The sequence below is a fragment of the Orycteropus afer genome, unplaced genomic scaffold (genome assembly GCF_000298275.1).
Source record: "Orycteropus afer afer isolate SDZICR_OR568_19922 unplaced genomic scaffold, OryAfe1.0 scaffold00152, whole genome shotgun sequence".
NCBI classification, from domain to species: Eukaryota; Metazoa; Chordata; class Mammalia; order Tubulidentata; family Orycteropodidae; genus Orycteropus; species Orycteropus afer.
In genome coordinates, this window is record NW_006921739.1 from 707,830 (window position 1) to 719,714 (window position 11,885).

An 11,885-nucleotide genomic window follows, 5' to 3' on the forward strand; every position below is an offset into this window, starting at 1 on the left:
TTTTTTTTTTTTAATGTTGATGTGTAATCCATACTGAAGACTGTAGTCTTTGATCTTCAACAGTAAGTGTTTCAAATAACCTTCACTTTGAGCAAGCAAGGTTGTTTCAACTGCATATCACAGGTTGTTGATTGTTCTTCCTCCAACCTTGATGCCATGTTCTTCTTCATATAGTCCAGCTTCTCAATTTATTTGCTCAGCATACACATTGAATAAGTATGGTGACAGGATAAAACCCTGACACACACCCTTCCTGATTTTAAACCATTCAGTATCCCCTTGTTCTGTTCGAATGACAGCCTCTTGGTCTATGGACAGGTTCCTCATGAGAAAGATTAAGTGCTCTGGAATTCCCATTTTTGCAGTGTTATCCATAATTTGTTATGATCCACACAGTCAAATGCCTTTCTGTACTCAATAAAGCATAGGTAGACATCATTTTGGTATTCTTTGCTTTCAGCTAAGATCCATCTGACATTAGCAATGATATCTCTCATTCCATGTCCTCTTCTGAATCCAGCTAGCATTTCTGGAAGTTCTTTGTCAATGTACTGCTACAACCATTTTTAAATTATCTGCAGCCAGATTTTACTTGCGTATGATATTAATGATATTGCTCAATAATTTCCACATTCTGTTGGATCAACTTTCTTTGGAATTCGCAGATATCAGTCTCTTCCAGTCAGTTGGCCAGGTAGCTGTCTTCCAAATGTCTTGGCATAAGTGAGTGCATGCCTCCAGTGCTGCATCCGTTTGTTGAACCATCTCAGTGAGTATTCCATCCCTTCCTGGAGCCTTATTTTTCTCTAATTCATTCAGTGCAGTTTGGACTTCTTCCTTCCATACCACTGGTTCTTCATCACATAAAACCTCCCGAAATAGTTGGACATTGACCAAATCTTTTTGATACAGTTACTCTGTATTCCTTCCCTCTTCTTTTGATGCTTCATGCATCATTCAGTATTTTGCCCATAGAATCCTTCAGTATTGCAGCTGGAGGCCTGGATTTTTTCTTCAGTTCTTTCAGCTTGAGAAATGCCGAGCATATTATTCCCTTTTGGTTTTTTAACTCTAGATCTTTGCACATTTCTTTATAATACTGTCTTCTCAAGCTGCCCTTTGAAATCTTCTATCCAACTCTTTTATTTCATCAGTTCTTCCATTCACTGTAGTTACTGTACATTTAGGAGCAAGTTTCAGAGTCTATTCTGACATCCATTTTGGTCTTTTCTTCCTTTCCTATCATTTTAATGATTGTTTGCTTTCTTTATGTATAATATTCTTGATGTCATCCCACAACTCATTTGGTCTTTGGTCAGTGGTGTTCAGTGAGTCAAATCTATTCTTCAGATGGTCTTTAAATTCATGTCGGATATAATCAAGGTCATATTTTTGGTGGTGGATTTATTTGTTCAGCTTCAACTTGAACTTACATATGAGCAATTGATGGTCTGTTCCACAGTTACCTCCTGGCCTTTTTTTGACTGATGATGATATTGAGCTTCTCCATCACTTCTTTCCACAGATGTAGTCATCTGATTTCTGTGTATTCCATCTGGCAAGGTCTACATCTATAGCCACCATTTATCTTGTTGAAAAAAGTATTTGTGGTGAATAAGTTGCTCATCTTGCAAAATTCTATTATGCAGTGTTCAGCATCATTTCTATCAACAAAGCCATGTTTTCCAACTACCAATGATTCGTCTTTATTTCCAACTTTCTCATTCAAGTCACCAATACTTATCAATACATCTTGACTGCATGTTTGGTGAATTTCAGACTGTAGAAGTTGATAAAATATCTTCAATTTCTTCATCTTTGGCTTTAGTGGTTGGTGTGTAAATTTGAATAATATTCATATTAGCTAGTATTCCTTATGTTGTTGTTGTTGTTGTTATGTGCCATCGAGTCAGACCTGACTCATAGCGACCCCTCCTTGGGTTTCCGAGGTGGTATCACTACGGAAGTAGATTGCCCAACCTTCCTTCCGAGGAGTGGCTGGTGGGTATGAACCGCCAGCCTTCTGGTTAGCAGTCAAGTTCCTTAGGCACTACGCTACCAGAGCTCCTTATAGGCATATGGATATTATCCTATCACTGACAGCACTGTACTTCAGAATAGATCTTGAGATGTTCTTTGTGACAAGGAGTGCCATGCCATTCCTCTTCAATTTGTCATTCCCAGTATAGTAGATCATATGATTGTCTGTTTCAAAAGAACCAATACTAGTTCATTTCAGGTCACTAATGCTTAGGATATCAATCTTTATCCATTCTAGTTCGTTTTTGATAACTTCCAATTTTCCTAGATTCATACTTTGCACATTCTATATTCTGATTATTAATGAATGTTTGCAGCTTTTTCTTCACATTTCAAATCGTGCCCCATCAGCAAATGAAGGTTCTGAAAGCTTTACTCCATCCATGTCCTTAAGGTCAACTCAGCTTTGGGGAGGCAGCTCTTCCCCAGTTGTATTTTGTGTGCCTTACAACCTGAGGGGCTCATCTTCAGGCACTATGTAAGACGATGTTTCATGGCTATTCATAAAGTTTTCAGACAGTATTTCACAGCTATTGATAAGGTTTTCAGTGGCCACTTTTTTCAGAAGTGGATGGTCACATCCTTCTTCCTAGTGTATCTTAGTCTGGAAGCTCCAATGAAACCTGTCTACCATGGGTGACCCTGCTGGTATCTGAAATATCGTTGGCATAGCCTCCAGCCTCACAGCTAGATGCATATCACCACAGTACAACAAACTGACAGATGAGTGGCAGCCAAATTATGGTACATTTTTCTTTTTACTTATTTGACTGTTATATCAAGTCGAATATGAGATAATTATTTTCACAAAGGCAATTTAAAATTCTTAATTAACTGATTCAGTGAAAACCATTATACCTCATCAACTTTTCTGGACAAAAGTAGCTAAAAATGTTTCTTCCATTAAATACATTTGTGTGTGTGTGTGTTAAGTAGGTTATATAAAATATATTGTTATTAAATATTTTAATATTGTCCTAATCCCAGTTAATGAAGCATTATGCCAGTTTCTAAAGTCTTGTTAATACTTTAAACATATATTCCTTTTGTAATTATAATTGTTGGTGTTTCTGATGCTAATTAGATAACTTTTACAAATACCTATTTATTTTCATAATAAATGAGGAGTGATAGAACAGAAGAAAAAGAAGTCCATTAAATTCAAGAAATTAACAGACAAATAGTAATTTACTCCAAAGCAGTAAGTTTATTTTATAGAATAGATTATTTTCATGGTTTGTTCTTTTGATATTTTTATCACTTTCTACTTTACATTTGCAAATCAGTTAAAAATAAAACTGTATCGTTTTTACACCGAATAAAGGTGTGTCTTTATATATCTCACACAGAATTACCTTATAATCCAGATCACTGAAGTACAGCATGCAATTGACCAACTTAAGAGAAAATTAGATACTGACAAAATGAAGCTTATAATTGAAGTTAAGGTAATTTAATTTCTCACAATCAGGTTATAAAATTGATCTTTAAATAAAACATATTGGTGTTTTCACTTTGGATGTCCATAGTATACAGGTAGTCAGGATTGATTGTCTTAAAATTGTTACCTTAGTGGCAAAGGACATGAGTAAAAAAATGCAAGAATAGTAATTCAATTCTGTGAGGAGCTGCATTATATAACAAGGCCAAAGTGAAATTTCACTAAGAAGGATTAAAGGACCTGTGAATCAGAGTCACAATAAACTATTTAAAAAGAAGTACTTATTCTATATTAGAAACATTCATAAACCAGGCTAACCAATCACTGACCTCTCCTCTGAAATCTCATTTAAATTTTTTCCCCCCTCTTGGATAATTATTACATTCTCTCTGGTTATTTTTATATATTTTTAAAATATATTATTTAATAGGAATCATGGATCTTCTCCTAAATATTGAATTTCCCTCAGGGCAGAGATTGTGCCTTAGTTAACTTTATTTCTCCTTAAGACCTTTTGTATAGTAGAGTTTAGTTGAGGATACTGGACAGACTTTACTTATTTGATATGAATTGTGTATAATTATTACATCATAGGAATAATCACTGATGTGTTATATAGATTTCATAAAGGACCCTTTTGTTGAATAGAAAACACAGGAGGATATATGTTATCATGCACCTATCCACATAGTACAGGAGAGTAAGGTGGATAATGATATGAATGCTTTCAACACACATCTTTAGCAGAAGTAGCTTAATGACACAGAATAATGACTCACTAGAATCAGTACTACCCAGTAGAACTCTGTGTGATCGTGTAAATGTTCTATCCCTAAACTGTCCAAAATTATGCCAATAGCCATATAAGATATTGGGCACTTGAAATACAGCTTGCAAAACTGAAGAACTGAGTTTTATATTTTAGTTCATTCTACATTATTTGACTCTAAATAGCTACATGTGACAACTGGCTGCCAGAGTGGGCATGCATCCTACATTCTTTTGACTAGCAGCATACTTGAAGATAAACCCCTTGACTTAGCAACGAGACACTTAAAACTTAAAATACAGAAATGTAAATGGCAAAGAACAATTTTTAATAACTGAGTTTTAATATTTTTATATGGTATGAACTAAAAAATCATTTGTTCAGTGAGTGAAAGCTCAGTATGTATTGAAGAAATGGAGAGAATGCCAATGTGGAAAAGAGATATTTTTTAAGCTTAAGGATAACTGGATGGTTGAAAGAAGTAATGAAAATGCTTCATTTATGACTCTCTAATGCTCTTTTCTGGAAAAGTTGGATATTAGATTTTACCATACTTATATTTTTTAACCTTATAAATATAACCTAGGAATGCTTGGAACCCAAATTAGAATGATTAGTACAGAAACAGTAAAGACAAATCAAATAAGGAGAGGAAAAACAAAACCCAAGTTTTCAGCTTTGAAACTTGGGAGCGGTAGCTACCTTTAACCATAGTGCTTGGTTGGCACATAGTAGGTATCGTAATAAGTATTTATTAAATTCTGAGTTAACTCCAGAACACAGCCCTATCTGAAGGATTCAGAACAAAAGATCAGAAAACTTAGCCTGAGTCTTTTCCGACCATATTTATTCAATAGTATATCATGGGCAAAGATTGTCAAACTTTAATGTGATTATCACTCAAGAATCCTGTTAAAATGCAGGATCTGACTCAGATCTTGGGAGAAGCCTGAGATTCTTCATTCCTAACAAGTTCCCAGTTGGTGCTAATGCTGCTGGTCTCCAGACAATACTTTGAATACCAAGGGGTATGGTAGTAGATGGCTTGAGTCTGAGTCCTGGCTGTGCTACTTACCAGTTCTATATCTTAGGCAAGTTACTTAACCTCTATGGGTCTCAGTTTCCTCTGCTATAAAATGAGGGAAATAATACTATCTGTCTCAGTAAAGTTTGTGGGAGACTCCATCAAAGTGGTTAATACACTTAGAAGAGTCCTTGCAGCGGACCAAACACTACTATATTCTCTAAATACGTATTCACTTCCTAAGAGCTGGAAACTTATTACTATTTGTACTATTTTCTTTACTCAGTGAGAAAATTCTTTCTCACTCAAGTTTTTAGAACATTTTAATTTTATTATTTCTATATGTTGTTGTTGTTATATGCCGTCGAATCGGACCCGACTCATAGCAACCCCTCCTTGGGTTTCTGAGACAGTATCACTACGGAAGTAGATTGCTCCATCTTCCTTCCGAGGAGTGGCTGGTGGGTTTGAACCGCCAGCCTTCTGGTTAGCAGTCGAGTGCCTTAGGCACTACGCTACCAGAGCTCCCATATAGGGGTTGCTATGAGTCAGAATTGACTCAATAGCAGTGAGTTCGGTGTAGTATGTGTGTGTGTATACACACTAATAAAGGAGCCCTGGTGGTACATTGATTAAGTGCTTGGCTGCTAACCAAAAAGTCAGCAGTTCGAACTCACCTGATAATCCTTGGGAGAAAGGTGTGGCAGTCTACTTCTGTAAATATTTACAGCCAAGGAGACTCTATTGGCAGTTCTACTTTATCCAATAGGGTCAATGAGCCAGAATTGAGTTTTGAGTTCGTACGTTTGTTTTAATATGCTAATAACTGAAATTATCTGACAGCTTATCTAGCATTAAATAACTTTAATGGGATTCTGATCTATGCATTTACTATAATAACCAATGGAAGTAAAGATCCTGAAGGTTAAAGAGAGTATTTAAAAAAAAAAAAAACTATGTGAAAAATTATGGTGCACTTGAAGAATGGTAATTTGAGGCTCATTTTTTAATTCTCTTTATAGATGAGAAAACAAGTAGTTTCAGATTTACGTATATTGAAAGCTGAACTGGCACAGAAAAAAATTAATACATCTTTACAATGTCAAATAGGTATGCCAATTTAGATGTTTGTTAAAGATTTTAAATATTTGAACAGACATGTTTAACCTTTTTTCTCTTTCACAGTGTTTTCTATGAATTTTAATGTTTATATTTTATTTTTCATGTGGGTAGTACAAAGGTTTTTGTGAAATATTACATGTAACAAAGGAAAATAATGGCTATTTATTTTTGAAGAGTTCAAGTCTATTACATATTATTTTATAGCACAATATGTTATAATTATTTTTCACTTTAAAATTAATACCTGATATGCCCTTAAAATCTAATTATAATAAAAAATTTACACAATCATATTTTAATAAATTTTTGCATGTAAATGCTAAATTTGCTCATTGTATTTTAACTGAAATCAATCTGGAAATATAAAAGAACAGGGATATTAAACTTGCTATTTAAAGTATCCAGGTATTAATATCTAGGAACTTAATATTTAAAATATGTTTTAGAAATACACAGACAAAAATGACTCAGCATTTACTGTGAAAAATGGTTGCTTTTACATAAACAATTGTGTGAATAGGAAATATAATATTCTCATAATAAACCAAAAATAAATAAATAAAAAAGCCAGACTCCCTGCTGTTGAGTCAGATCCAACTCACAGCACCCTTTCCTTGGGTTTCCAAGGCAGTATCACTACAAAGTAGATTGCCCAATCTTCCTTCCAAGGAGTGGCTGGTGGATTTGAACCACCAGCCTTCTGGTTACCAGCCAAATGCCTTAGGCAGTATGCCATCAGAGCTCTCTGTATGAATAATAGGAATGGAAAATAACAATGCATAGAATTAGGCTCCACACCAAGTTATTCCTATTGTAAAATTTCTATAACACTTCATAAAAATACAATTGGAAAATATTGTATATTTCTTACCTACTAATTCAAAATATAGCTATTTCTCACTTATCTGTAGGGTTAGGTTCCAAAGACCAGATCATTGTGCTAAAATAAGCTTTATGTGAAAAGGGAGATTTTTTCCCCCCTCTTTTCAGGCCATCGATTTGTCTGACTTTTTTTATTTAAAAAATGTGATTATAGAAAAAATAGCTTTGGTGGTGTAGTGGTTAAGGCATTTGGCTGCTAACCAGAAGGTCACCAGCTGGAACACACCAGCCACTACAAGAAGAAAGACTGAGCAATCTTCCACAAAGATTTACTTCCTTGGAAACCCAATGGGGGTCGCTATGAGTCGGAATGGACTTGATGGCAGTGAGATTTACTGATGTGCTCATCATGGTGAGAAGTGCAGTTACGGATTATTCCTCTTTAGAGAAGCAGGACACAAAGATGGATAAAGCCAGGCTGTGTGACTGGTGGAACCACAGCCTAGCCACTTCATCTTCCACCCTAGCTGGATCAGAACTTCTCTCGAAGAGGAGTTGCCTTCAGGGCTCCCCTCCTACCTCTGCAAATCCTGCCTTCGAGATCCTGGAGCCTGCTCTGCCCTCCGAACCTGGTAAGGCACTGAGGTTTGGGACTTCCTTCCCGTAAGCATGCTGAGAGCCTGCCTGCTTACCCGCTTCACAGAGGCGGAGGCTTCAGGCCCAGCTCGGCTCACTTTGGGATGTCTTTAAATTCCTGCTCATTACTTCCAAACACCCTCTCCAATGCCTCTTTCTTTCCTCCCTTCCTGTCCCACAGCAATTTTGAGCTGCAGGGCCTCAAGCCAGACAGGAGCTGGGAACCCAGAACTCAATAGGTTCTACTTATGTGTCACCAGGAGGCCTGGCACTGGAGGAGGCTAGCCCTGCTGGGCAACTGAACATGGCCACGCAGCTTCCTGGAAGCCTCCCAGAAACCCTCTTCGAGGGAGCAGACATTCTGCAGCAGTTCACACCATGCCCGCTGCTTCATTAACACGCAAAATAATGGGATAGATTTTTTCACTATTATCTAAATGCACATTGGGAGCTCCGGTAGCGTAGTGCCTAAGGCACTTGACTGCTAACCAGAAGGCTGGTGGTTCAAACCCACCAGCCACTCCTCGGAAGGAAAGTTGGGCAATCTACTTCCTTAGTGATGCCGCCTGGGAAACCCAAGGAGGGGTCTCTATGAGTTGGGTCTGACTCAAGGGCACATAACATCAATAACAAATGCACATTGTCAGTAACAAGATAGTCAATAAGTGAGGAGTAGGTATATTACTAGGAGCTCTGGTAGCGGAGTGCCTAAGGCACTTGACTGCTAAACAGAATGCTGGCGGTTCAAACCCACCAGCCGCTCCTCAGAAGAAAGATGGGGCAATCTACTTCTGCAGTGATACTGCCTCGGAAACCCAAGGAGGGGTCGCTGTGAGTCGGGTCTGATTAGACGGCACATAACAACAACAACAACAGGTATATTACTAAGTTATCTTATATTTTGTGAGCACTTTTCATTCCTCATATTATCTTTTTGTTCCCCACTCACTGGAAGTTTAAGTGAGTTTAGTTCAGGTGTCTTAAAAAATATGAGTGCTGTATGGAGCTAGGAAGCTGAAAAATGATTGTTACCAGTTTGATAACCCTAAAGAGGAGATATCTAAATTGTAGACTTTAAATTTAAGATATATTGAAAAGAATGTGCAGAGCAAACTTCTCAGTGATTAGGTTTTAAAAACTCTATTGTAAGTTAAAAAAAAATCAATTTTTACAATCAAATGACTAAACAATTTAAGAGATGCCCAACAATAAGCATAGCATAAAGTTCATCCATCCCTTCACAAGGAGGAAAACCTCTACTCCTGATTTAATCAAGAGAAGCAAAATAATAAAAGTGGAATTCTCTTGGCAAAAACACATTACACAACTATTCTAAGAAATAATTACCAGTTCAAATTATACATGTTTTAACAATTAACATTGATTTGTTAGCATATATTTTAATATCATAGGAAAAAAATATAGCATAATAAAATTCTGAAGGCAATTGTTCCAAATTAAATTATAATGTTAAAACATCTCATAAAGGAAGATTTAATAAAGGAAATTGACTTGTTTTTTACTCTTTTGTTTCTGGAGCACTAAAAATAATTATTATATATGTATTTTTCAAATCTAAACATTACAGAATTTCCTTATTCTTTATTTGGTTTTTGAGTATACTAATAACAAAAGCATATAGCAACATGACAAAAATGTATACATATGTTGATGTTATATTTATTTCTTCAAAAGATGCTCATCTCCTCTTTGGTTTTAAGGCTTTCCTCATTTCTTAGTTTGCTGTTTAGCTACAGCATCTCCAGAGTTTTTTGTGGACAGTTTTGCATTCCACATGCCTATAGCCCATAAGCCATGCTGGAGGGTATACACTAGTTTTAAAGAAATACTCTGAGGGTTATCATACCATACTTGATGAAAACAGCCAGGAGAATTCTATACAAATAAATTGAGATGGATATGTACATTATTCAGTACAATAAAAAGGAAAAACGTTGTTTAAATCCAGTGATTCAAAAATGATCCAGTGAAATAATAAAAAAAATTAGGGCATAATACTTTCCAGTTCTATTACTCCATGGTTCTGTATATGATACTTTCTAGCTATTATTGCTATGGCACTTAGCATCAGCAGAGCTTATACAAATGAGCCTCCTAATATACTTCATTTAAGATCCTTTACATCCTCTAACATTTCTACTTTGGTCTAATTCAATGATTATCACCCAAGATGCACATCTTAATCACTTACAGGGCTTTTAAAAATAAAGATCTCTAGGCCTCACACCACATGACACCTACTTAATCAAAATATTCTAATTCTACTGTTAGGAAATGTATTTGTTTATTTGTTTTGTGTTTTAATGTTACACTAGGTAATTCTGATATGCAGCCAAGAAGATCAGGATCTCTGCTCTAAAATCAGCTTATATACTTTTCTGTTTTCCTTACAGTTCCTGGAAGTGTGCCTAGTTAGGGGTTCAACAGATGATTTTTTTATGATGAATCAGCTGAATCAAAAGGTAATGGCAGTGAGGGAGGAATGTTTCTGGTTTTCTAGCTCTTATGGAGTTGATTACAGGGACCCATCAGATCTGGATTCCAGCCTCTGGTTTGATGCTCACATCAGCCCAGTAAAGTCCTCCCCAGGATCATTACATCTATCTGATACCAAGACAGTCCCTCTCAGGAGACATGTGAGCTATTGGACAAGGTATAAAGAATCAAGGACAATGGAAAGGAGCAGATCTAACAGAAGCACAAAGGAAAGGGAAAAGGGAGTTAAAAGAATGACCTTGACTAAAAATAGTTGACTGAATTTTATATATATCTGGGAAACTGTTTTAAAAGCAATTCTGATCAAATGCCAATAACATTATTTATGATAGCACCACTGGAATTAGAATAGTCTTTTGACTACTTTGTAGGCAATAGTCATTTGGTATGTGAATAAACTTTGGCATATTTAACTATAATACACCCATTATGCACAATAATATCACATCTTGTATTTGTATCCCATTCTTCAGAATGTTTAGAACTAAATTAAGTCATACATACTCTAGCAACAATTATGATTCACTATTAATAGGGAGGGAGCTCTGGTAGCATAGTGCCTAAGGCATTTGACTGCTAACTAGAAGGCTGTTGGTTCAAATCCACCAGCCACTCCTTGGAACAAAAATGGGGCAATCTACTTCCATAGTGATACTGCCTCAGAAACCCAAAGAAGGGTCACTATGAGTCTGATCCAACACAATGACAATGAGTTTGGTTTTGGAGTTTATCAATAGGGAGTTCCCAGAACCTGTAACTGAACATAAAAAAAAAAAAAAAAAAAAAATTCACTGCCATCAAGTGGGATCTGACTCATAGCAACCCTTCCTTGAGTTTCCTAGGCAGTATCACTATGGAGGTAGATTGCCAGTCTTCCTTCTGAGGAGTGGCTGGTGCATTTGAACTGCCAGCTTTCTGGTTAGCAGTCAAATGCCTTAGGCACTATACCACCAGAGCTCTGATATCTGAATATAGAAAGATGTATTTTTGAAGATTCAGAGAAAAATACAAAGACAAGTACCTTTGAATTTTACTGTCATTCTAGCTAGTACTTTTTTTGAGCCTTTGGATATTGTTAGTAATTTCAAATGCCTCAAAATAATGAAGGATCAAAAGATGAAAAATTGAGTATATGCCTTTCAGAATATCAAGTCCAAGGTGAAGCTGCTATTGCTCAGACAGCATAGGAAGAAAGAAAGATTCTTCTTCAAAGAAGATTTGATTTTGATTGCTGTACAATTTTACAGTAAATAAAAAGGAAAGCAAAAAGTACAGCTAAAAGATTGTTTTCTAAAGTGCAATTAAATGACCTTCAGACTTATCACAATGTTTCCTGAATTCTAAGACCTTAAAGAATGTGTTTCTGCATCTTCTATTGATTATGAAAAAGTACAGAGTAAATGATAATTCTCCATTATATATTCTAAATTGTATATCACATTCTTCACCTACTTGAAAGGTTTTCAGTTCAAAGCCACTCAGAGGAGCCTCAGAAGAAAGGCATGGCATTTGAA

General features: G+C 36.0%; 1 protein-coding gene across 1 annotated transcript in view; it reads left to right on the plus strand.

Annotated features, from left to right (window-relative positions):
• The window catches only part of SPATA1 (spermatogenesis associated 1), a 128,598-nt gene extending 118,307 nt beyond the window's left edge, over window positions 1–10,291 (plus strand). The window contains exons 10-12 of the mRNA XM_042781695.1: window positions 3,390–3,488; window positions 6,297–6,384; window positions 10,269–10,291. Coding sequence (XP_042637629.1) covers window positions 3,390–3,488; window positions 6,297–6,384; window positions 10,269–10,291 — 210 coding nt within the window. The remainder of the gene's footprint in view (window positions 1–3,389; window positions 3,489–6,296; window positions 6,385–10,268) is intronic.
• Window positions 10,292–11,885: the final 1,594 nt, after the last annotated feature.